Source organism: Esox lucius, chromosome 19 (genome assembly GCF_011004845.1).
Source record: "Esox lucius isolate fEsoLuc1 chromosome 19, fEsoLuc1.pri, whole genome shotgun sequence".
Taxonomy (NCBI): Eukaryota; Metazoa; Chordata; class Actinopteri; order Esociformes; family Esocidae; genus Esox; species Esox lucius.
The window spans coordinates 37226561-37254239 of record NC_047587.1 but is presented as its reverse complement, the minus strand read 5'-3'; the positions used below and the strand labels follow the sequence as shown (position 1 = coordinate 37254239).

At 41.3% G+C, this 27679-nt stretch overlaps 1 protein-coding gene across 1 annotated transcript; it reads left to right on the top strand.

Moving 5' to 3' along the window:
- Positions 1–157: 157 nt before the first annotated feature.
- acanb (aggrecan b) lies at positions 158–26792 on the top strand. Its single transcript, XM_020040268.3, has 19 exons — positions 158–204; positions 7564–7656; positions 12716–12795; positions 13038–13421; positions 15081–15255; positions 15498–15625; positions 15923–16216; positions 16444–16722; positions 18434–18608; positions 18972–19099; positions 19356–19649; positions 20121–20222; positions 20401–22050; positions 22249–22362; positions 22806–22964; positions 23087–23169; positions 23366–23510; positions 23822–24004; positions 24301–26792. The coding sequence occupies exons 3-19, from the start codon at positions 12723–12725 to the stop codon at positions 24390–24392; spliced, it is 4458 nt and encodes a 1485-aa protein (XP_019895827.3). The 5' UTR covers positions 158–204; positions 7564–7656; positions 12716–12722; the 3' UTR covers positions 24393–26792.
- The last annotated feature ends 887 nt before the right edge of the window (positions 26793–27679 follow it).

Here is a 27679-nt window from a genome sequence, read left to right as displayed (position 1 = left end):
CTTGTGGACGTTCCCGGTTTGCTGGGTAGGCCCTGACTCATAAAGCAGCCATTCATTTCTATGGAGGAACGTTAAGCAGCAGCCTTTCCTATGATGGACAGTGAGAGGCTGTGTCAACAGGGCCCTGAGCCGAGGAGAGGTGATGGGAGGCTGAGTGAAAGGAGCCCTTATGGCTGGGTCCCGTGGCCCCATGGCATGACGGAGGTGAGTGATGAGTACGTGTATTAAAGCCAGGGGAGGGACAATGACGGTGCAGTATACAGCTAACGACAGCTAAGCCCCATAAAGATTGATGGAGAGTCTGGAGAATCGCAGTGGCTTCCTGTGACAGTGCCATCTGTTGGTCATGGAGAAGAACTCTTTCATTGAGTATATATATTCAGCTTTTTAAAATGAAAAGACTTTGATATCTTTTCATGTTAGTATTCATGTTTTTATTTATTAATGTTAGTGTTAGTGTTAATGTAATATAAAATAGGGAAATCTTTTTTTTGTTATATTGAATACAAATTAATAATAGTATATTGTGCTCCTCTGTTTCATGCTTCTGTGTTTGTTGAATTACATAATGGTGAGGTAAGGCCGACTAAGTCCTACTAAGACTACTGACATAGAGTGGCTCATGTCATAAATCACTGTAAATGTATAAACAGAGGGTATGTTTGGCTCAGGTGTCTTATTTGAGAATCCCTATTTCAGGGGTGAATGCATCCTCATTCAGAGGTGTATTTTAAAATGCAGGTATTTTTAGGCATCCTAAATACTCCTTTACTGATGTATACCAGAAACAACCAAAGTTAGGGGCTATCCTCTTTTGGCAAATACTAACACTACCTTCATAAGGGTATGAGGCCAAAAGATTAGAGGGCAAATAAAAAAGTACATGTGCATGGGGTAACAGGTCAAAGGATAGAAACAGCACTGTAGGTAGAGGAAAACATATTTGTCCAATTAACTAATGACACCAGTGTCTAACCAGACATCATACTCACGTTTCAAGGAATCATTTAAAGTCTCATTCAGACATTGTCAGTTCTAAAAAAGCTGCATCAGTTTGTTTATGAATAATTTTGTTATGAAGGGTTGATCAAACAAATCAGTGGAATGTGTTTGCGTGAGACGAACAGAGCAAGGTTATATTTTAAACATTGTTCTCTTGACAGCAGCTACCTGTGAACACAATACATTAATAGGTGTCACAGAAACAACAGAGTTAGCTCCAAGAAATTATTATGTTAGCTAGTTACTAACTTACAAACAGTAGCTTGCTAGCTTTGGTGGAACATATTTATCTATGTGCTAAAACGAGTAGTCCAATTTATTTTGTGTAATATGAAGTAGTGTTGACTAACTTGCTGGACTAGGTAACGTGTTAGCAAGCCTAGCACATTATGCTAACCTTTGTGACACGGTCAAACTTCTGATCTTCGATTTACAAAACTACTTAGCTAGTTGTAATATGTCATGACCGTGATTTGCTTATCTAAGTACTTCATCATTATTTAAACACATTCATTGTTTTGTGATGTAGGACATTTCTACCAGTGGTCCTAAAGATTGAACCACAGTGCTGCCACAACCAACCATGGATATACATTTTTGCAAGGCGTACAGTTTACCGCTAGAATAGAGAAACAGGCTGGCAAAAGTGAAAGGGTAAAAAGTGAAAATAGCTTATTTCCAGTTTTGTAAAGTCAAAAGTGCTGACAAAGTATTTGAGTTATAACAGTTAATATTTGTTATTTCAGGGAAAACATGAAAAGGTAATGATATTAGTTTTCACTTAAAAAATAAAGTATGTATTTTGTACATTCGGTCATTCTGTTATACATTTTAACACCATTAGCAATGAGACCCAAGGGGGTGTTGTATATGGGCAATAAACCACAACAGATTTGGATGCAGCCCTATACTGGTTGGCCAAATACTGTAAGATAAACCCCTAACGTATTTTACTATTATTATATATAAACCGGTAACCAATGTAATTAGAGCAATTAATAGTACAATAGTTTTTTAAACTGAACAGTTTGAAAGCTGATTGTTGATTGGCTGATAGCTGTGGTTTGAAACTATGTAGCTCCAGCAATGACATCAGATCACTTTTTACCGCTCTAATTGCTTTGGTAACCCGGTTTATAAGAGTAATAATGCATCTCCGGGTTTTGCAATATATTGCCAATATACCACACATCCATGTGCCTTATTGTTTACATATACCATGGCTTTCAGCATTCAGTATTTAATAATTACCTGTATAAGTAACTGTTTACCCCTTAGAGACAGAAACTGTGCTCTAAGAAATAGAAGTTATGTAATACTTCTCAGAGCTTATAACTCTGAGCTTGAATCAATAGCACTCTCAAACCATAGATAGGTACAATACATGATGCTGCTCTGCTTAACGAAAAATGTATCAATAACACATGCTGAAACTATTCTGTTTACCTTTGTAACTGAAAAATCACATATGTTCTATATCAACCTGCCAAAAATGCCAAGCAAAACTCTGTAATGGGAAACTGAGTCATTGTTTTCCTCAATTTGATACAAATATTAATTCCCTTGGGCAAGGTAAACGGGAGTTAACGACAATAGTAAATAGGTTTGCCCCTATTAGTCTTGAGTATCCGATGTCTGCCAGTGTTGATTGCATGGATACGTCAGGTCCCCGCTGGGGGTGTCTAGGCACCTCTATGTTCCCTAATCAGTTCTCCCCAATTAGAGGCAGCTGCACTGTGTTGCCTCTGATTGGGGACATTATTTACATTACCCTGGTTTGCCTTCTGGTTTGTCGGTCATTGTTTGCGTTTGCGCTCAGTTTGCAGGCTCCCACGCCTTTTGTTGGTTCAGTTTTGTGAAGAAAAACACTAAAAAAATGTTTGCCTTCAACTCTGCCCCTGTGTCCTGCCTGCTTGACTGTGACAGCATATAGATTGACACTAGATTGAACTAAGGGCCCACTGATTATGTTCAGTATTTGTAAGACTGTGATTCTACAGGATTGGAATACACATTTCCAGTTAAAAAGGAGAGCAGTTGGTTATGAAAATGTCTAACAGCCTTCTCTTACAAGCCCCTTATGTATTAATCACACAGCACCAAAAGGTCTGTAAATGCCAGCCTGACAGGCTTGTGGGAGGTCCCAAAATCAGCAGAATTACACAGTGACACATGCAGCAGTTTGGCCTTAACTCAGACTAGTGTCAACTTTTAACCATCGTACTGGCTTAATACCCTGGGCTGACACAGTATTTGACACTGGCTGTTAAACAGGAAAGGAACATCAGTAGTTACAAATGATACTGTAGTACAAACAGACCTGATACTGTATGGACAAACAGACCAGATACTGTATGGACAAACAGACCCGATACTGTATGGACAAACAGACCCGATACTGTATGGACAAACATACCTGATACTGTATGGACAAACAGACCTGATACTGTATGGACAAACAGACCCGATACTGTATGGACAAACAGACCCGATACTGTATGGACAAACATACCTGATACTGTATGGACAAACAGACCTGATACTGTATGGACAAACAGACCCGATACTGTATGGACAAACAGACCTGATACTGCATGGACAAACAGACCTGATACTGTATGGACAAACAGACCCGATACTGTATGGACAAACATACCTGATACTGCATGGACAAACAGACCTGATACTGTATGGACAAACAGACCCGATACTGTATGGACAAACATACCTGATACTGTATGGACAAACAGACCTGATACTGTATGGACAAACAGACCCGATACAGTATGGACAAACAGACCCGATACTGTAGTACAAACAGGCCAAACGTATTACATTTATATAAATCCTGTTTCACTTTTCCAAGGAGAATGCCCCTGTCTCCTTGCTTATATGATCACCTTTATTACATATCCATCCATATCAGCAGCAAGTCAAACACAGGTGAATAATTTTCTATCAAAACATTTATTCTCAGATAAATGTTGAAATGATTATTCAATAACAGGGTTGATGACAGTTTGGTGTTTTTAACCTTAAATAAATCTATAATTTTATTGTATTGCTAATTATTTTACAAAACTACAAAGATATTGAAAGGTTGGAGATGTAGTTGATGTAAAGGTGATGTAAAGGTGATGTAAAGGTGGTGTAAAGGTGGTGTAAAGGTGGTGTGCATGTTGAAACTTTTTCTTCATTCATTTTAAAAATCTGATTTTCCCTGTTGTATTACAGGTCTCTTTATTTAATATACGTTTTATAAAATATCAAGGTGATTTCTTTCTTGAAATGACCTTATTCACTTGCTAACACAACAAATGGAGAGGTGTAGTACAAACATTGTATTTTCACATCGGAAAGTGCAGTCAAACAATGACGCTTTGTTTAGAAAAAGGTACTGGAGTTCTTGAGCATGGCTTATAGTCATTTCCTTAACAATGTCCTCATATACAAACTGTCCATAAAAACGTTTAAAATATTAGTTCTAACCAGTTCCCAGGGGCCCTAAAACAAAATCACAGCTTCCGAAGACATGCATGTTATAAACCCAGCACTTTTAATGACCCAGTCAATTAAAGCCACAGTCACTTGTTATAAGTCTAACATGTACGTGTAACAATACTTAATATTATCAAAGCTTAACAAGTCTATGTTTGGCATAGTATTAATGATTATTAAGTTACCAATTGGGATAATTTCTTTGTATCAAATGCCTTAATACCATTGGCAATATCCCCATAAAGATACGGAAACCATGGGATTTCAAAATGGAAAATGGATTTCAAAATGGAAAATTTGGATTTAAAAGGCAGCTTACTGTGTAGAATGTGAGGGGAATTAACCCATCTAGTAGTCCCGCCTTAAGCCATGAATGGAAAGTAACAGGTTTGGGTATGAATGCAACTAGGACACACTTTTTCCTAAACTCAAAGACATAGTCATCTTGACTTTGACTGAAAACAGTATTTTCTGAGGAAATTATATTGTGCTACATTCATTCTCTGGCCAGATGAAGGAACAAGACTTTTGGAAGATTACTTTTGTTTTGTTTAACTTCATGTGAATTGGGAACTAACAGGAAAACGCTTACCATATGATCCAAACATGAAACCCTTGCAGTATTCTCATTCGCTCAAATAGAAAGAAGACATACACTTTAATCAGTAAGGTACTCCCATAGAACGATCAGGTCACTCCCATCGATGCTGTGACCAATAGCCTAAGCCTGGGCACGTGATTATCTTCACATCTGTAGGTCATAGGCACAGCTATGGAGGCAATGCTTAATCGTTCATGAAATAATAAAGATATCATTTTTTATACCAATCCCAGATTATTCCATAGTTCCATAATTCCATAGTGCAGACTTGAATGCTAATGAAGTCATGAAGCTGACACTATTTTGCCTGTCTAGTGATAAAAGCTACTGCGTTAATTATCCCAGTTGGCTTAAGCCCCAAGCAAACACGGAGGAGATTGGAGAACTTTGAGTTCTGGCCCAATTCCACCCCTCAACATAGCTAACTACAAAAGCTAGCTGGGCGTGGCTTGGTAGAGCCAGTATTTTGGTGTCATTACCAATCTATGTGAAAAATCTATTGTTGTTCTATTGGTCAAGGTGCTTAACCCTAAGTGCTCTGGAGAACATCTGATAAATAACTAAAATGGGATGTAAAACATTAGCAAGTGGCAAGCAGTAAAGCTAACCAGGGAATATGCTTTATCATAATAATCTAGCTAGTAAAAGACTAGTGCTTAACTAGTTCAGTAAACTGTTTAATGGTATAATGTAGCTAGTAAGCCCAGCTACTCATACTTTTTCACTCTATTTACTGTTCTGCTATGCCTACATTTACCAATAGCGAGACATCAATCTTTTGGTAATTAAGTAGTTTACAACCCCTTTTATCTGGAATTGCTTATTGTTTATGGTGTTTTATAATATTATTTTAAACACTTTTCAACCCATTACATGATTGTACAGAACTGTCAGTAAGGTACAGTGTTGCGGGAGCAAGGAACCAGGTGCAGGCAGATGTAGTTGGTGTCGATATTTAATGAATGTAAACAAACACCGAGCGCAAACAAACACAATGAAAGAAAAGACAAGAACATAGATATTGTAAAACGTATTCAATTTCATTTTTAAGTCATCTTCACCATCTTCTCTTGGCTATGCAAATGAGATGACATCATAAGTGCAGTGACTAAAAACTTTCATGATTGGCAAATTACTTTCAAGCTTGTCATTTTATGTGCATGCACCTTCATCTTTAATGCTGTACTGCATATAAAAAACATATATTATACATCAATTTAATTTGTTTTGAGAGGTTGCAATGTGTGATATTTATGCCAGATGATAGAGATTTTACATTTGTGAACATGTTTTATGTTTTTTGTGCTGAATTAGAGGCTTTAATGTTATATCATAACACATGGAAATGTGGTGCAATTTTAGTGTTGGTGGTACCGGACAATATTCAGGTTTTTCAAATGTACAGAGAAAAAAAAAAAAAAACTCCTTCCTTCCTATGTAAATACTCCATTAAGATATTATTCATTATCAACACATGCTTACAAGTTTTATGATTTACATTGTAAAGGATACTGATGTGGTGGCAAATGGAAAACAATGTGTGATACTCTCACAGTGAGTATCAAACAGTTATACAGTGAACATTGACAGAACTACAAGCAAATGTACAAATGTTAGTATTTTTTGATATAGCCGACTCTGCAACAATATAGCCCTGCAACAATCACATGTTGGCCTTCAATGAATGGATAGTATAGACAGTATGGATAGTATGGACAGTATGGATAGTATGGATAGTATGGACAGTATGGATAGTATGGACAGTATGGACAGTATGGATAGAGTATGGACAGTATGGACATTATGGATAGAGTATGGACAGTATGGACAGTATGGATAGAGTATGGACAGTATGGACATTATGGATAGAGTATGGACAGTATGGATAGAGTATGGACAGTATGGACAGTATGGACAGTATGGACATTATGGATAGAGTATGGACAGTATGGATAGAGTATGGACAGTATGGACAGTATGGATAGAGTATGGACAGTATGGAGAGTCATCCGGTTTGATCTGTCCTCTCTCATACTGACTGCCAAGTTTTTTAACTTGAATGTGAATGTCTGAATTGTTATACTTGTTATACAAATGCATATATATATATATATATATATATATATATATATATATATATATATATTGTTTCATTCATTTATTGCAATAAAACTGTTTCCCAGATTTACTGATCTAATCTAAATAACATAGTATTGTATTGTTTATCAGATCTAATTTGAATTACATTCTATTGTAGTGTTATTCTGATCTAATCTAAATTACTTAGTATTGTAGTGTAAATCTGATCTAATCTAAATGATATGCTTCAATACTCAGGAGTGTTTGCATGACCTCATACTACTGGTTAGAAAATGTTCCTTGCTGCTATAGCTCTCACTCACTCTCTCTCTCACTCTCTCTCTCTCTAAAACTCCTTAACTTGGTACTGCATTTGAATAAAGCTTCTTTCTACTCCCAACACATCTGGGAGCAGCACATAGTCAGAACACAGAGGGATTTGGCTCACAGATTGGACCGACGACGCATAATCACCGGTACGTTACTACCTTGTACAGGAGTGCATATTACAGCACCACTCTAACAGCCAAGAATATTGCATTAAAACGAATCCTCTTCAAGAAGAACAATTTGGCCCATTGATAACTTTACGTTTCTCCATGGATTGGAGGACATTGGCAAGGTAAAGTCTTGCCTATCTTGAGTCTTGAGTGTCTGTACTGGGCAGCCTAACTAGGGTGCAGCTCTGAGTTTTGCTTGTAAAAGGTGATGAACAGAGAAGATTGGAGTAAAACCTACCTAGACCTAAGTAACAAAGACATAAAACAGATGAAGGCATTTTGAAAGGTTTACCAGCACTTAAACACCCACTGGCGTTTTCACTCAACTGTTATGTTTTAGGCATCAAAACGAGAACATACCATTCCAACACGCCAAGGGTTTTCAGCATCTGAAACTTGTGACTTCTTGAAAAAAATCACTCAAACTTTTACAAAGTTGTTTTTTAACCTGCCTAATATGCTGTTGAATGGTAAGACACCTGGGGGTGGAGCTTTTACACCTGACTTGATTGTCTCTGCTGTCACTTAACAAGGCAATAGAGACACTGGCTTTTATTTCTTTGGGGAAATGATGTCTTCACATGCAACTGAGTGGTACAGTGGAGGTGATGGGCCTGATGTCACTGGCATGTTCTCTGTTTAGCAGGTCAGCTGGTGTTGAATGAAATGGCGATGTATAGTTAATTGTATGGTTGTACCTTCACTATTCAACAACGTCCTGTGTCTTTTCTGATAGAGATAGAAAGCAGCCACATGGACATACCATCCAGTGAAGGATTTTGATCATGCTTTCAGAGGAGGTGTCAAAAAACTGTCTGCCTGATTTATATATGTATTGTTTGATGGAAAATTGGTTGGCTGAATTGACTTGCTAGTTTTTTCAATATTTATAGAATATTTTGTAGGCTGTTACAGTATTTGAAATTGTGCTATGCCATAGTTTGAACAGTTTTAATTTAGTATAGAAAGTCGTGTTTGGTTTAATGGGAATTTCAATACAAATGGTTAGAACTATATATCCCAACCATGAGAGATTGCTGTCTTTACACTTAATTTTTTTGGAAAAACATCACTGATGTGTGTGTGCATGTGCGTGTGCTTGTTTGAGCATTTGCAGTCTACTTGTGTTCACCTGCCAGTTTGTGTAAAGCGCGTGCACGTTCTATACACACCCACTTAGAGATCTGCACTGGATGTGTGTGTGTGTGTGTGTTCACACCGGCATCCACACAAATATCTGCCCACCAACCTCCATTTACAGACATTCAGGTAGGTCCATGATGGACAGTGGGAACGTGCTAGCTCCCATGGTCCCCCCAGCCCCCTGCTCCCTTCACCACTCGACGGGGCTCTGTTGTCAATGTTCACTCTGTTCTTGTTCCTGGGGTCTCCAGAGACCCAGGCGGGTTTGGGGCCTCCTGTTTTCTTTGGATTCCAGAACATTCCCTGGGCCCTGCATTCATTCAAACGTACAGAGCTTCACCACAGCAGGAACAGACCCGGGCCTTATTGGCCTCCACCTCAACGGGGAAGGGAACATACCACACTGGCTGAATGGAGATACTGTAGCAGGCCTGCGCGGCTGCCGCGTCAGGGTTGGCTGGCTCACAATGAGAGTGTAGTGTAGATTGTGAAGGCTGGAGGACGGCAAGGATTTTAAACGATGCCTAAAAGGCACATGGATTCATTGCTTCTATGTTGAAGGATATAGTAGAAGGTTTTAATGAATCCAGGGATGAGGTTTTGGTTGGAAGGCATTCATATGATTCATGAGTTTGAAACAGCTTGCTGATTTGTAAACACTGGCTGTTTGTTTGGCAACTGTAGTTCTCGGCAGGGAAGGATTTTGATCAAACTATTTCTTGAATGGTCTCTATTTTGGAGGTTTTAGAACAGGGGTATTCAAATCTCACCCTACAAAGTCCAGAGCTTGCTGGTTTTCTGTTCTACCTCATAATTAATTGCACTTCTTATATTGCTCTTAGAATAATGATTCATAAAACTGATCCTATATTCAGAGCTGCCAGAATCAGATGGCAACAATGACAAGACCTGTAACCGGTACACTCACTCTCTCTCCCTCGGTGGGCTCACACACAAAATGCCCAAGTTCCAAATAATAATAAGTAGATCTGCTGCTTGAATGACACACCGAGGACACAAAACATTTGCGTTTCTTAATCAACAGTATCATATAATTTGTTTGAGGGCTGTAATGCATGATCGGAGTTAAAGATGAAGAGATCAGGGGCTATTTTTTTACACACATTTCTTTGTAAATTCACATCCGGGGCTATTCATAAAATGCCCAGGCCTAAAGACGCCCCTGCTGTTTAAGATGTAGTGTTTAAATGTAGGATGCAGGCGGCTTTCACGTCATCATCAGTAACAATCTCTAGAGGTTCTTGTCCGGGAAACTTAAAGTAAGGTGTATGGTATGCAAGCTACCCCTCCCAACCATGCTGATACCTGGAGGGTTCCCGGAAAGACACAGCAGGAAACTCACTGTCTCATATTTAGCTGTGTTGTTGGAACACCAGGGTTTAAATCCTCCTCTCAGATTGGCCAAGGGGTCCCGTGGAATTGGCCATCACCATGTGGCAGCTTGTTCACCTTTAAGTTCAATCAAGGTGAAATTCCAGAGAGTTCCATCGAACACTAACGATTCTGTTTTACAACTGCTGTTTGAGAAACATATCTCGACTGTCCCAAGTCCGATGGGAGTAGGAAGACGTGATGTAGCAGGGCCACAATCAATCTGGGGTATCACAATACTGGACTGAATAATGGTAGATACTTTAGTACTCTGAGATGGAATGTGTCCATTTCCAAAAGCGGAAGTCAGACAAAAGAAGAGAGGTACATCAGATACCACGTGCACTGTATATATAAAACAGGGCAAATGTGGTTCCTGTTTCAGTCACGTCAGCTGCATGATGGTTGTGAATCGGACTGGGTTTGTTTCAGTCACCTGAATCGGGCTGGGTTTGTTTCAGTCACGTGAATCGGGCTGGGTTTGTTTCAGTCACGTGAATCGGGCTGGGTCTGTTTCAGTCACGTGAATCGGACTGGGTCTGTTTCAGTCACATGAATCAGACTGGATCTGTTTCAGTCACATCAGCTGCATGTTGGTTGTGAATCCAACTGGGTTTGTTTCAGTCACGTTAATCGGACCGGCTTTGTTTCAGTCACGTCAGCTGCATGTTGGTTGTGAATCAGACTGGGTTTGTTTCAGTCAAATCTTTCTACTTCATGCTTTCAAAGGTCTTATGGAAAGAATTTCTGAAAAAGTGTCTATCCTACTTTTTGGGTTGTTAGGTGTTTTTAAAGGATTACATTTTGTAAAGACATATTTACAGCCATTTGTATTGAGAGACAGTGGCTATGGATTTTTGCTGAAAGAGCACTGGGGCCAGATTTGAACCAATGTTGCAGCAGTACATGTTCACCAGAGGGAGCAGAATAGACCACTACAGTATAGTTCAAATGTATTTAGATGCTAATTGCAAACAAGTTCCAACCATTAAGTAACCTCTACTTTTAACCCTCCGAATTAGAAATGTGCCGGTGCCGACTAGGTAAACCGGGAAGATTGAGGTTATGTTTCTCGCTTAAGAACAACGTATTTTACCCATTGTCAGGTTTAGAAACTCGACCTAGCAACCACTCAATTACTGGTCTCAAGCTTGTACCGCTAGGCTACCTACCTGCCATCAGAAATTAAGAATATTTCAAATGTTTGCATTTCTGTTTACTTAACTGGAGATTTAACTCTGACCAACGGTTCTTGTGTCAGTGTTTTTACCCCCAATAAAACTGTGCATAACCACCCAGTCAGGTCTCTGACAGTAAAGCAAATACTCAAGCTGTTTTTCCAAAGAGGGTGGAACTCAGAAAATGCAGGCCTACTCTCACAAATGTGTGTGTGTGTGAGAAAGATCTTGTTAGAGTTGTTGACCCCCAGGGGGTGGATTCTGGTTTTGTGTGAGCGCTAGACATTCAGCCATTCAGAATTAGCCTGGATTGTAATCAGGGCTCTGGACAGTTCCCCTGAAAATGGAACATAATCAAACAGGAGTTACAATGGCTTTCTCTGTCAAAGAGGTGCTCAAAGAGATGTGTTTGGTTGTTCATGGCAACCATTGGTTGTCTGTGTCTATATGCAGTATTTTGTCTGTATGTTCCATTCATCTCCTGCCTGCGTATTCTGCTTGTTATGGCAGCAACAAGTACGTGCAAATTTTTCTGGCAAGTAAAAGTAGTAGTCTTGAGAGCTTCTGTCTTGACAGCTCATACCTTCGACTAGGGGTATTCAGGGGTAGCCTGCTAGTTTTCTGTTCAGGGGTAGCCTGCTAGTTTTCCATTCTACCCACCTGGTGTCCCAGATCTAAATAAGTTGATGATTAGAGGGTTGAATAAAAAAAATGTCAAGGCAACTGTGACTGAATCAAGCAAGGCAAATTGACAGTGAAAGAGCCAGTATCTGAGAACTGCTGGAAACCTGGACTGACTTTTTCCAATTTTACAGCTAAAAACAAACCAAAAATGGGCACATTGGATGACATGAATCATAATTTTCCCTCTTATTAGAAGGAAATTTATGAAGACTTATTCCTATGCTATGTAAATTCAAAAAGAACATGTGCTTAGAACATTCCTTGTACTGAAGACCGAGAGTTTTTGTTCATTAATGAACATGTCTGTAGTGTGTAGGAAGGGGAGATGTATATTTGAGAGGGCCAAAGTAGTCGGAGTGTGCTGTAAAATAAATGTACACAAACAATCTGGTTAAACAATTCCCACCACGCTAGTTGGAATCATTCACACACAGAGGTTTAGTGAGTTTTATGAATCATCTTTTGAACTCATGAAAAATGTATGGCCTTTGGCCAAGCAAAAAAATATATTATGTAATTCATTTTAGCAAATGGTAGGGGTAGTTTCATTTACATCTAGCCTGGTTAAACAAAATGAGAGCTCAGGCAAAATCTGACAAAACATTTGGTTTTACACTTTTTTCTCTCTCCCATCACAGGTAAACCATGATCACCTTGCTCCTGTTGTGTGTGTTTCTGCCCTTCATCACCTCAACAATATCACATGAAGACCTTAGCGGTATGTGTACTCTGACATCACTACTGTTCACTGGACCTGCCAAAATAGTCTAACGCCAAATGTATATGGGATTCAATTCTCTTGAGATAGGGTTTGTATTAAGGCTGGCAGATAACAAGAACTCTTTCCGAAAATAACATCTTCCCCTGCATGATCAACATATTCAGAATATCATTATATGAAGTAACTGCAATCAAATAAATGCAAATATGTACACATGAATCTCTTACTATCCTTCCCAGATCTGGAAAGTAACTTGAGTGTCAGCATCCCTCTGGAGGTGCCACTGCGTCCCCTCATGGGCGCCAGGGTGGTAGTGCCCTGCTACTTCCAGGACAACACTGTTGATGACCCTGGCGCACCCACTGTCGCCCCGCTGTCCCATCGCATCAAGTGGACCTACGTAACCAAGGGCAAGACCACCCTGATCCTGGTGGCGTCAGAGGGCAAAGTTTATGTTGAGACTGAATACTTGGACAGAGTCACATTGGTTAACTACCCTCTGGTGCCCACCGACATCTCCATAGAGATCACAGAGCTTCACGCCAAAGACTCGGGAACCTATCGCTGTGAGGTCATGCATGGCATTGAGAATAATTATGACTCAGTGGACATCCAAGTTCAAGGTATTTATTCATATTTATCAGAGTCAATACAATTTAAATTTAGTCAATTCTGAAAGTGTGTTAAAATGGAGATTTTTCTGAATTCTCTTCAATTTATTACATCTCGAATAGACTGACTGAAAGATTTAATCGAATTTAACTCAACCCTGAACTCAACAGAACATCATTTTATTAACATACACATACTCTATTACGTTATAGTTTGTTGGAGTCCCAAACAAATTCGCAGCACTTACAATACTACTAACAATTGTTTCGCTAGCCAAACTCTGGCTAAAACGCTAGGCCATATTTCCCGATTCTCCCCACAGTGTCTGGATCGGAGATCCTTAAAAGCGATTTCCAGATTATAAAACTAATCTAAACTTTCTGATGGAAATTGATGTATTTTGTCTGATGGTTTGGCCAGAACGCACATGGGTACAGCAACACGTCTTCATGGAATATTGACGTTTTCATGCGCTAGTGCAACCAGGGGGACAGAAGCAATCCTTTCTCATTGAAAATAATGTAGCGAATCAGGGGCGATTCTAGGGTCAGAGCTTTAGGGGTGCTGATCACCCAATGAGCCCCACTGACACCACCCACCCTCTTTTCACACAAAAACCAAAAATATGTCTATTGAAAAATAACTTTATCATTTTAACATTGGTTCAACTAACTCCAAAATGTTGAGACCTTTTCAGAGCACCAGCTTAATTGTGAGAGTTCACACAGACAGCCCCCTGTAACAAACACAAAACCTTCTTCACTCAGCTGGTTTTCCTGACCGTTAACTCCATGTGCCTCCTTTTGCATCAATAGTCATCTGATTGGTTAGATTAGATTCAACTTTATTGTCATTGAACAAAGTAACGGGTACTTGAACAACAAAATGTAATTCATTTTCTGTTAATTATTTACAAATGGCCATCTCTAACATATCTGGTTGCACACCTGTCTGAACTTTCATAAACCAATATAAGTCATCAATAAATAATAATAAAACAAGCTTCACATCAAGACCAGAAAAGACGCACGTGATGTCATGTTTACATGACTTCCCGATTGTTAAAATGAGTATCAAATGAACGATAAACTTTATGTCCAACAAGCTTGTATTTGTGTGACAGTCGGGTGTCCACATACTTTTGGCCATATTGTGTATGTTGTGTTAAGCACCAATATACAGCCCCGAAAACAATTAAGAGACCACTGCACCTTTTTCTTTCCTTTCCAAAAAAGTTGAAAAGGAAAGTTTTGAGTGAGGAACAGAAGCATTCAATTTGCAGTAGTTTCTTAATTTTAACCCTTCTGTTCCTCACTCAAAAGCTTCCTTTTCGACTTTTTTGGAAAGGTAAGAAAAAGGTGCAATGGTCTCTGAATTTTTTCCGGAGCTGTATGTTGTATTATATTCTTAAAATAACATTTCCTGCTAATGGAAAAATAATCATGGGATTTAAAACCTTGTTTTGAGGCTAATTTGAAAGGGCAGCAATGTTGGACTACCAATTGGTTAGAGATCCAATCGCTGACGGCTTTCTATTGTACTGAATTGGAAGGATTATCCTACTTACATATCCAGCGAATATCCAACAGTGAGCTTTTAGTTTGTTGTCTGACAAATACAACATACCCTTGGAAGTTCAATAGTGACAGAGGGCAATGTGTTCTTTTCAGGTATTGTGTTTCACTACCGAGCCATCACGACTCGCTACACTCTAAACTTTGAGAGGGCCAAGGCTGCCTGCATCCAAAACAGTGCCACCATTGCCACCCCGGCCCAGCTTCAGGCTGCCTTTGATGATGGGTTCCACCAATGTGATGCTGGTTGGCTATCTGACCAAACAGTCAGGTAATTTGACTAAACACCTTAATTCATGACTGTTTTAAGTAAGCCATGTGCACCATTCTCAATACTAACCATTTTAGGGAAACATTATAGATGTTTACTATCCTGTGTTCATAAGCAGTGATGGACTTACACAGCTCTAACAGGTTTTGTGGGAAATGTTTTTCAAAATAGGATTCAAGCAAAGATTAATTGTAACCCTTATCCAATTTATTTCCTTTGCCATCTTACGTGACCTGCTCAAGGTACCCAATCCATGAGCCTCGTGAGGGTTGTTTTGGAGACAAGGATGAGTTCCCAGGTGTACGAACTTACGGTGTAAGAGAGGTCAACGAGACGTATGACGTGTACTGCTTTTCAGAAAAGATGTCAGGTACTTCCCAGCGAATACTGTAGACCATCAGTCATGATAGTAGTTACTGTAGCTCGTCATGGTCATGATGGCCATTTTACAAGCTGTTTTGTGGGGCATATAAATAGGCAATGCAATTACATGGTTAATAGCATATACTAAAAACAGGCAAAGTCTTATATTAGCAAAACAACTTTTTGTTTGATTTAGATTACTGACTACCTCAGCCAGACATATCTTATTTTCATGACAATGAAGAAGCTGAAATAACAAAAGGTAACAGTGTCTCGGTGTCTCTCGCTCTCTGGCTTACCACAGGCCGGGTTTTCTACTCCACATCTGTGGAAAAGTTCACCTTCTACCAGGCAATGGACCAGTGTGCCAAACTAGGTGCCAAACTAGCCACCACAGGGCAGTTGTACCTGGCTTGGAAGGCTGGCATGGATGTGTGTAACGCTGGCTGGTTGGCAGACAGAAGCGTCCGCTACCCCATTAACATCGCCAGGCCTCAGTGTGGTGGAGGGCTCCTAGGAGTTAGGACCGTGTACCTGTTTCCTAACCAGACAGGCTACCCCTACCCAGACTCCCTCTATGATGCGATCTGTTACCAAGGTAACCCACCCACCAGAATAATCTGAGGACTACCAGTAACTATGCCATAATGCTATTAATATCTTGATATGTTGTACTTAATCAGGGCACTGTTATCTCTTCCTTTTACAGACTACATCCTGTTCAAAGAGTATTTGTGAATTGCATTTGGGTGTGTTAAAGCCAAAGGGATTTTCAGTATCACAGTGGGACCTAATGTTCACCTGCTGCCAATGATTTTTTCACAGAGACCGATGATGTGATCCAGACCACACCATTCCCCGAGGTGGCCACCATCACAGATGGCTCCATGGTCTTCCCAAGACTAACCACCACCCCTGACAATGAGGTACGGGGGGAGCTGGTGACCCAAGCCCCCCTGGATTCCACCACTGTGCCCATCTCCATCCAACCCAATGTGACGGACACTACAGCCGTGGGCGAAGAGATTGTCAGTGGGGTAACAGCTAAACCGCATCTGGAGTCAGAGTTCATTCATGACAATGAAACGGCCATGTCACCTACAGGTAGCTGTTTTTTCTGATCAGGACATTTTCATTATTTCTTTAAGTACAGAGGGATATACAGAGGGCAGGAAATAAACTGCTCAAAATAATTAAGGGAACGCTTACATCACACAATGAATGACAAAATATGTTAAAAGTCAAAATCTTTACTGTACTGTACATTGTGTAATTAGTTGAGAACAAAATGACGTAACAACAATCAATGGATATCAAAATCCTCAGCAGATTGAGGGCTGGAAACTCACACCGAAAAGTAAACAAGTGAAATCACAGGCTGTTCTAACTTGTGTAAATTTCATCACAGCAACTCATAATGTGACTCAGTAGTGTGTATGGCCCCCATGTGCCTGTATGCACTTCTGACAAAATGTGGGCATGCTCCTGATGAGACGACGGATGGTGTCCTGGATCAGGACATCAGTGAGCTCCTGGACACTGGTGCTACTTCGCGGCGTCGGATGCATCAATACATAATGTCCTCAATTGGATTCAGGTCTGGGGAACTTGAGGGCAAGTCATTGGCATCTATGCATTCGTCATTCAGGAACTGCCTACACACTCTGGCCACATTGTCCTGCACTATGAGGAAACCAGGGCCCACTGCACCAGCGTAAGGTCTGATGATGGGTCTGAGGATTTTATCCCGGCACCTAACAGCAGTCAGGGTACTGTTGGCTAGCATGTGGAGGTCTGTGTGACCCTCCAAGGATATGCCTCCCCAGACCATCACTGACCCACCGCCAAACCGGTCATACTGGATGATGTTGAGGGCAGTATAACGTTCACCACAGCATTTCCAGACTCTTTCACATCTGTCACATGTGCTCATTGTGAATCTGCTCTCATCTATGAAGAGAACGGGGCGCCAATGGTGGACCTGTCAATTCTGGTGTTCTCTGGCGAATGCCAATGGAGCTGTACAGGTCCCACTAGAGGACATCAGGCCCTCATGCCACCCTCATGGAGTGCACACCAGTAGCCCGCTGTAGGTAATTTTGTAGAGCTCTGGCAGTGCTCCTCCTGTTCCTCCTCGCACAAAGGAGCAGATACCGTTCCTGCTACTGGATTGATGCCCTTCTATGGTCCTGTCCAGCTCTTCTCGTGTAACGGTCTGTCTCCTGGTATCTCCTCCATGCTCTTTAAACTGTCCTGGGAGACACAGCGAACCTTGCGACGGCACGTATGGATGGATGTAGCATCTTTGAGGAGCTGGACTACCTGTGCAACCTGAATGGCCTGTAGGTACTGCCTCATGCTACCAGTAGTGACAAGGACACTAGCAAAATGCAAAACTAAGGAAGAATCAGGCAAGGAACGATAAGAAGAGAGCAATTGTCTGTGACCACCACCTGCAAAACCATTCCCTTTTGGGGGGTTGTCACCTTTCCAGTGCACTTTCATTTGAACCAAAACAGGTGACATTGAGTCACAGTTGCTTATGCTTCCTAACTGGACAGATTGATATGAAGTTTAATTGACTCAGTGTTACACTGTGATGATTACGTGTTCCCTTAATATTTTTGAGCAGTGTAATAGACAAACAGTTCCCGAGACGTCGTAAGATGATGTGATCCAGAGCCATGAGCTTAGATTGCTACACCAGACTTCAGACAAATAGATGATCCAGCATATGGTAACATGGATTTGGGTCTGTCTCTTTCCTACCCTTTCTGTCCCTACTGCACTTTCATCCTCCAATGTCACTCCATAGGTGTGGTGTTCCACTATCGGGCTGGCTCCGGTCGCTATGACTTGTCCTTTGTGGAAGCCCAGCAGGCTTGTCAGAGTGTGGGTGCAGTCATCGCCAGCTCCCAGCAGCTCCAGGCAGCCTATGAGGCAGGGCTCCACCACTGTGATGCTGGCTGGCTCCGAGACCAGACCGTCAGGTGATATAGATGAGTGACATCTCAGTAGTGAAAAAGTGTACCAGGCAGTATGTTAGCAACATTTTGGAAACATTTAAGTTTGGGGGTTGGGGGATTCTTTTACTTGATATTCATTCATTCCTTAATCCTTAGACTGGGATATCTGCAATACAAAGGAATTTTGACATTTCAGAAATGCTCCAATGTTCTTACTACAGATGAAGCATTAACGCTTACCTTAAAAGCTGGAATCTTAGTCGCCACATCCATTTTTGGACTTCCACCATTGATAATTAAAGAATATAGCTTTAGTTTTGTTTATTTTTCATTACTCTAGATTTAACTTTACCTGTATACTGACACATTTGCTGCTCCTATGGTCAGGTACCCAATCCTGTCTCCGAGAGATAAGTGCTCAGGGAATCTTGAGCATCTTCCAGGGGTGAGGTCTTACGGCCTGAGACCCGCTACTGAGAGATATGATGTCTACTGTTACGTGGACAGCCTTAAGGGTGAGAGGCCATAGCCATGTACTAAGTATTTTTTGTTATTTGTTTTAAATGCTTTCACCTTTTTTTTCTTCGCATTTTCTGTCTTTGGCTTTTCTTCTTATTTTTTGTTCTTTGACTTAGATTTCTTTTGTCGTCTTCAGAGCTTAGGTTCAGATTTTTTGTGATTTCTCCATTAGTTTCTTCGTCTTTTACATCAGAGCTTTCAAATTAACTATCAAACATGTTGTGATTTCTTTTCACACTTGTCATCTCTCAGGAAACCTGTTCTACACCAGCGACTATGACAGCTTCTCCTATGAGGAGGCTGTAGCCCATTGTCAGAAACTCAACACCACTCTAGCCACCACTGGGCAGCTTTATGCCGCTTGGAGACGAGGCTTTGACAAGTGCCGCCCAGGCTGGCTGCAGGACGGCAGTGTCCGCTACCCAATCAGCAACCCCAGGCCTCACTGTGGAGGAGGAAAGGCCGGCGTACACACTATCTATGCCTACCCCAACCAGACAGGATACCCGGACCAGCACTCTAGATATGACGCATACTGCTTCAGAGGTATCAGTCTGTTTAGATAGGTGTTGCATCTGTCCAGTCATGAAAGGGTTGCAATACTTACTATATGTTTTTTTGTCACCTGTAATCAACGACATTGGCAAAGGTGCATAAACATGGTGCTGTCTGAATAATGTTATTCAACTCCTCCACGTCATCCACACCCATTCCAGAATGCAACGTGTCTTTGCTTTAATCGGTTTGAGAAAATGGTGGCCACCAAACCAGAGCCTATTTAAATGTATTTTGAAGAATTATGAATGAGGTAGCTAGCTATGTTTTTGAAAACAAGAACCAAGAGTATGTGAAACTTTTCATATAGTACCATCTTTATGCCCCATAAAAATTATTCTTCCCAGAATCTGTAAAATTACTAAAAGTACTTAATGTTAATCCATTCAGCAATTCCGCTATGATAATGACAAATACAGACATTTTTTAAAACAGATAACATTGTTTGTTTTCTGTTTGCAGTTGAAGGTACAACTATTCCCACTGAAACCACACCAAACATTACTGTAGTTGTTGATGAGGAAATTATCAACATGACAACCATAACGGACCAATCAGCTGCAGGTAATAATTCTATACATTGAGTGAGCAACATTATTTTAGTATCAACGGAATTTTCTGTACATTGATTTTTCTGCTTACTTTAAAAGTGACAGCAGAACAAGATAGAATGACATTCACAAAAGCTGTATTCTAATCGTTGTGAACTGTTTTTCTCTGTTCTGTTTCTGTGGTTTCTCAGTGAGCCCCATTGTGCCATCTGTGGATGAATCTGGATCAGGCTCAGCTGAACATTCTGCCAGTGGCAGTGGAATCCCTGAACATAGCGGAGAGGCGTCTGGTTTGGTCAGCGGAGAGGCGTCTGGTTTGGTCAGCGGAGAGACGTCTGGTTTGGTCAGTGGAGAGGCGTCTGGTTTTGTCAGTGGAGAGGCGTCTGGTTTGGTCAGCGGAGAGGCGTCTGGTTTGGTCAGCGGAGAGGCGTCTGGTGAGGTCAGCGGAGAGACGTCTGGTTTTGTCAGCGGAGAGGCTTCTGGTTTTGTCAGCGGAGAGGCGTCTGGTTTGGTCAGCGGAGAGGCGTCTGGTTTTGTCAGCGGAGAGGCGTCTGGTTTGGTCAGCGGAGAGGCGTCTGGTTTGGTCAGCGGAGAGACATCTGGTTTTGTCAGCGGAGAGACGTCTGGTTTTGTCAGCGGAGAGGCGTCTGGTTTGGTCAGCGGAGACGCGTCTGGTTTGGTCAGCGGAGAGGCGTCTGGTTTTGTCAGTGGAGAGGCTTCTGGTTTTGTCAGCGGAGAGGCTTCTGGTTTGGTCAGCGGAGAGGCGTCTGGTGAGGTCAGCGGAGAGGCGTCTGGTTTGGTCAGCGGAGAGGCGTCTGGTGAGGTCAGCGGAGAGGCGTCTGGTTTGGTCAGCGGAGAGGCTTCTGGTTATGGAAGTGGAGAGGCATCTGGTGAGGTCAGCGGAGAGGCGTCTGGTTATGGAAGTGGAGGGGCATCAGGTGTGGCCAGTGGAGAGGCATCTGGGTCTGGCTTTCAAATATCCTTTGAGACCAGTGGGCACTTCTTGTCAGGAGAGGGCTCTGGCTCTGGCTCCGGAGTTCCCCAGGAGGTGGGAGAGGGGAGCACCGATATCATCTATTTCCCTATTGATGGGTCGGGGTGGGGGGTGCAAGAGTTCAGCGGTGGGTTCCCTTCCGGCGTTCTTCCCCATTCAGGTAGTGGCAGCGGGGCATCTGGGGAACTGAGTGGTAGTGGGGACTCGGTTATCGTCTTGGTGGATGGAGACCTGGTGGACATCACCAGACAACAGCCAATAGGACAGGAGTTTAAACAAGGAGGTGTGGATGTCAGTGGCTCTGGATCAGACGGCTTCTTCAGCGCCAGCGCCTCTGGCTCCGGACTTCCTGATATATCTTTTACGGACTCAGGCCTCATCGACCTCAGTGAAAAGCCCTCAGGAGAACAGGAAGTCTCCGGCTACCGGCCCTTCGCCTCAGGTTTTCCACAGGGATTTTTTTCCGGTTACCCGAGCGGTTTTCAGAGCGGCTCCGGATTCCCATCTAGCGGTGACCACTTGGGTCAAGACGTCATCTTCCTGACCAAAGACGAGATGATTGAGATGACGACGCGGCCCAGCGTTCATGGTCCAGAGCAGGGCCGGGGCCACATAGAAGTCAGTGGAGATGGCAGCAATTACTATGAAGGGAGCAGCTCATCCAGTGGGATCTTGCGTGGCAGAGGGGATGATCTGGACCCTGTGGAGGAAGGCCATGAGCAGGAAGGGCAGCGAGGGTCCATGGAGACAATGACAGCAGCACCCACAGTTTTATCTGGCACAACGACAGCACCCGCCGTGCCATTGGTGACCCCTGCTGTGGTAGAGGAGCCTACGGTAGTGGACGGTAAGTTGCTTAAATGCATAGTACCAACAGGTATCAACAGTCCAACAGTATCAATCATAGTATCAACAGTCCAACAGTTACAGTATCAACAGTCACCTTGATTCATGCACCTTATGCTAACAGCTATTGAACAATGTCTCCTTGTAAGCCTTTTCACAAAATTGAAACCTTCCTTTGTCTGACCCGGTCTCTTTCCAGCTGCTCCTAACCCATGTGAGCTTAACTCGTGTGGAGTGGGCACCTGCTCTGTGGAGGATGGCATTGCTGTGTGTCAGTGCCCGCATGGCCTCACTGGGAAAGACTGCGGCACACGTGAGTCTGTGCTTAAATGAGCATATGGCCAGATTAAAATGTGCCTATTATAAAGCTCCGGAGAAAATTCAGAGACCACTGCACCTTTTTCTTTCCTTTCCAAAAAAGTTGAAAAGGAAAGTTTTGAGAGAGGAACAGAAGCGTCCAATTTATCTCTTAATTTTAACCCTTCTGTTACTGACTCAAAACCTTCCTTTTTGACTTTTTTGGAAAGGAATGAAAAAGGTGCAGTGGTCTCTGAATTTTCTCCGGACCTGTGTGTCCCACTCAATATTCCTTTAAATCGACTAGTAATCTGTGGTTCATTTTTGTGTCACAAGATGAAGTCCCCATCCACTAGCCACACTGTAACAGGACGCACGGTGAATAGCTTCAAACTTGGGTGGTGAGCGACATTCTACAGTAAATGTTCTCATGTGTCGATCTATCTGTGTGCTGGGCAGCGGTGCTGGGCTGTGCTGATGGCTGGGAGGAGTTCATGGGGAGCTGTTACCTGCACTTTACTGAAAGAGACACGTGGTCTGATGCTGAGGAACGCTGCAGAGGGCTCAACTCCCACCTGGTCAGCATCACTTCCCAACAAGAGCAGGAGTTTATCAACTGTGAGTATAGATATAGGCTCTGTGTGTGTTTGTGTGTGCGCCTGCGTGTAACGTGCAATTGGTCTTTAGCACATACATCGAACATAGCCTCATGACAGATCACTGCTCTTCTCTCTGCCTAGCCAACGCTCAGGATTATCAGTGGATTGGATTAAATGACATGACTGTGCAGAATGAATTTCACTGGACAGATGGAAGTCCATTGGTGAGTTTTTCTTTAATCCTGTTCTGATATGTTTCTTTACATTCAATTTCATTCTATTCACAGTATGTGAGATGTAAATGACAAATAGATATAATAATAAAAATGACATTTAACTACAGTAACTGTAATAATAATAATAGTGATAATATTTAATAATAATCAATTTGGCTGGACTATTTTATGTGTTCACATTCAGCAATATGAAAACTGGAGGCCCAACCAGCCGGATAATTACTTTGCCTCTGGAGAGGATTGTGTGGTGATGATCTGGCATGAGAGTGGCCAGTGGAACGATGTGCCGTGCAACTATCACCTGCCCTTCACCTGCAAAAGTGGACCTGGTAGGAACAGGGTTTGAGGGTTAAAGGGCACCGCACATAGCAGGTTAACATCATAGTGAGTTAACTATTGATGACTTAGCCAACAGGGCACAGTTACAGTACTAGGCTTGCTTTTTAAAATATAAGGATGTCAGAGGGTACTAATCAAGTGTTAAATGTTAAAATGATGATTAGGAATACTAATTGGTACTTTCAGGGTACCATAAAGAGTTAATGTATCATTCAAACCTTGATATTTATTGAAATAATTAGAAACACAAAGCCAGAATTTCTCCTTGCTCAATTGTTCTGTTTTTCCCAATACTTCTCAGTTTTATGCCATTCACCCCCTGTGGTGGAAAATGCCAGGCTGATGGGCAGCAGAAGAGACCGTTACCCTGTCAACTCCATAGTTCGCTACCAGTGTGATGCAGGCTTCACACAGCGCCACCCACCTTCTGTACATTGCCTCCCCGGCGGGCAGTGGGAGGAGCCACAAGTAGAATGTATAGGACGTGAGTCTGACCTACCTGTCGGAACACAGAAACAATCTTGTGGGCACTTGTCTGCTACTTGATTGGCTCTGAGAGCTAAGGTTTTCAAATCTGAGCTGAAGGAAACATCTTCAGAGAAACAATCCAACAGCATTAAAGGACAAAGACTTATTTACTTCCAGGTGGTTGAAATCAATGGTCCAGAACCTTCCAGCTTGGATTTTAATACCTCAGCACTATAGAATGTCCTTATTCTTACAATGGTTAGTCAGCAATGTTTTATGACGTAATCAACATGCACCTCTCCCTCTCCTCAGCTAACTCCACCCCAAGCAACAGACTACAGAAGAGGATCATCAGGAGAAGGTCTAAAGCAGCCAACAGTCGGTCATTGATGAAGCATCTTTAAGCAGAAATGAAGAGATGCACTTAAAGAGAACCAAACGGACCGCTTTTGTAGAGAAACATAACGCCAATCCGGCCGACCAAAAAAATATATAATGTTCCCACCAGGGGTGGAAATGGAAAGAAAAAGGTTCATGTAAAATCCAATGAAAAATCCTTTGAAAAATTCCCCCAAAGCTTTTCTTAAAACAAAAATATAAAATTTGCCCAGTCCCCTACCCTGATTCTCACCCTGTACACATATATAAACACTAAAGCACATTAGACATGATTTACAGTCCGACTGACAATGTTATTCTCTGAGTGTCACTCTGGGCCTTTGCGGGGGATACAGGGCAGTGGTTCTCAACCTGGGGCACTAGGAACCATCGGGGAATCTACTGTAGGTTATCCACAGGGGGTACTCGGGAGGACTCATATAGGTCTGGTAGGTCGAATAGATAGAATACTTTGGGAAGAGCGTTACGGGGGTTAGAGCTAGCACTGATACCGGGGAAATAAGAGAAGGTTCATCTTCTGTCAGAAGCGTTAAGGTTCGTAGGTTCATGGCTGTGATCAGCTGTAGAACACTTGATTATTTTGGGTCCCTCGTTAGTTACACACTGACTCGGGTGAAGAGTGTGACTCTTGGAGAGACACCGGAATGATCTGTACAAATAAATGGATAGAATTATTTATTTGGGGAGTCCCAGCTGAACTGTAGTGGGAAAGATAACATCCTTCGTCAAGGCTAGAGTGACACTAAAGGTCAAGAGCAGGAGGGGTTTGGTATTGCAGCTGGTTACTCTTAAATCAAGCACATAGTTAAATATAGGTTTTTGACAATTGGGATGTCTTTTGTTATTTTTCATTGTGTTCATCGGTTTTTGTTATTTTGCTTTTTTTTCTAGTGTTGGAACTTCTGGCCAAATAGGGAACAGCTTCTGTATGTGGAAATAATGTTGTTGTTTTTTCAGTTTCTGAATGTGAAACAGAGTTGATCCAACTCTGTGTGATTAAGGAACAATGTTGTGCTCTATTCCTGGATCTTTGGGCTATTTTCAGCACCCACACAGAACTTAGAACATAGATATTGATAGAGGCACCCCTGTTTCTATGGAATAACAGGCAAAATGTTGCAACACACAAAACGTTGGGCTTCAGACAAAACATTTTGCAACAGAATGTGCATAATGAATACACACCATTGTCGATGTCAATGTCTATGCTGTCACTGATTCAATCAGCGGCAAAGGTAGGAAGTGTGCCCTTCATCTCTATGCTTCAGAACCATCTGGTGAGAATACCATGGATACAATTGTAGATGCCTTGTATTCCTATAGGTGGCATCATTCCTCCAACACTATTACAACCAAGTGGACAAAGCAGCGTTATCTGCAGTGGCGGACTATGGCTGAGTAGTATGTAGGTGGAATGAGAGAGCAATGAGAGAAATTTGACTGCACAGTAGGAAAAAGGCTTACGTCCTACAGTCCATATATTCATACTTAGATGATTGGTCATATTGATTTGGGCCAATCCCTGGTGCTTAAGCACTTGAAAATTAACAGACACCAGCTGCTTAGCAAGCTGTGAAGGCAAAAAGATAGTTAAGAGGGCAAGAAAGAGGGTGTGTTACGTTGACAAGGATACTTTTAAGTCGAGATGTTTAAGGCTTGTGGTGCAACACTCAGGCTCACCTGACTGACATTTACTAAAAACACTTAAAACCTATCACAAAACACTCAAATTCAACAAACACACAACATATCACAAAAAACTCACATTTACCAAAAACACTTAAAACATATCACAAAACACTCAAATTCAACAAACACTTAAAACATATCACAAAACACTCACATTTACCAAACACACTTAAAACATATCACAAAACACTCAAATTCAAAAAAAGCACTTAAAACATATCCAAATACTCTGACATTCAACAAACGCACTTAAAACATATCACAATACTCTCACTTTCAACAAACACACTTAAAACATATCGCAATACTCTCATATTCAACAAGCATACTTAAAACATCACAATATTCACAAATTCACCAAACACACTAAATACATCACAATACTCACACATTCAACAAACACCCTTAAAACATAACAATACTCTCACATTCCAAAGAGATGCCAACATTTGGCAAATAGTTTATGGGTGTTTTTGTGAAGAGGGAAATAGCACACACACCCATACACAGTCCAATCACCACCAGGCCAAGACTGACACAAACATCACATAACTGTGTGAGAATTTTAACAGTATGTGTGTGTGATAGAGAAATGATGGGTATGCACGTAAGTAAACAAAATGTGTGTGTTGAATGGATGAGCATTTAATCATGTTCGTACAATGTTACAACTTTCTGATGAGGGATTCTGATGTAAAACTACCAAATAAAACCTGAAATCCTCAGTTTCTGTTCATTCACTATATTATACATTAGGTGTGCTGTCAGTGTGATTGAATATATACAAATTATCTTTATCTAGACGTATATTGTGAGTATATTACATAATATACTGTATCATGTTTTTTGGCGATGGGGATACAAACTACTTAATGCGATATGAACCTACATTACCTACACACTTTCCTTATTACAGCGTAGGTACTGAGATAATATATTTTCTTTATTTCCATTAACCACAGCTTTGAGGTACTGACGCACAGACATACAGTAGGAGACAGATGGGAGTGGATTTAAAAAGTCAGGCCCGCGCATTACAGTGATAATTAGCCTATTTGTGCAGCAGATTCTTGCAAACAAAAGCCAAATGTATGAGAAATATGTATACATTTTCATGCTTCAGTATAGAGTAGTAAAATTATATTATTTTATCTAGTTTAATTATAAAGATTCAAACACCTACAATACTAGAACAAAAAGGAAACTAACTATATGTTAAAAACCTAGCTGTTTAGCTAGCTAGTTATTGGATTAAAAGACTGCCACGGGAGCAATCCAGAGCTAGGTAAGGTGAATATTGCTGTTGTAGAAATCAACTACAGTTGTGCCCATAAGTTTGCATACCCTGGCAGAAATTGTGACATTTTGGCATTGATTTTGAAAATATGAACAATCATGCAATACAAATGTTTTTTATTGAAGGACAGTGATCTGGTGAAGCCATTTATTATCACATTGTTGTTTGGCTCCTTTTCAAATCATAATGATAACAGAAATAACATAACAAGGTAATGGAACTTTATAAAGATGGAAAAGGATATAAAAAGATTTCCCAAGCCTTGCAAATGCCAGTCAGTACTGATCAATCACATTTTAAGAAGTG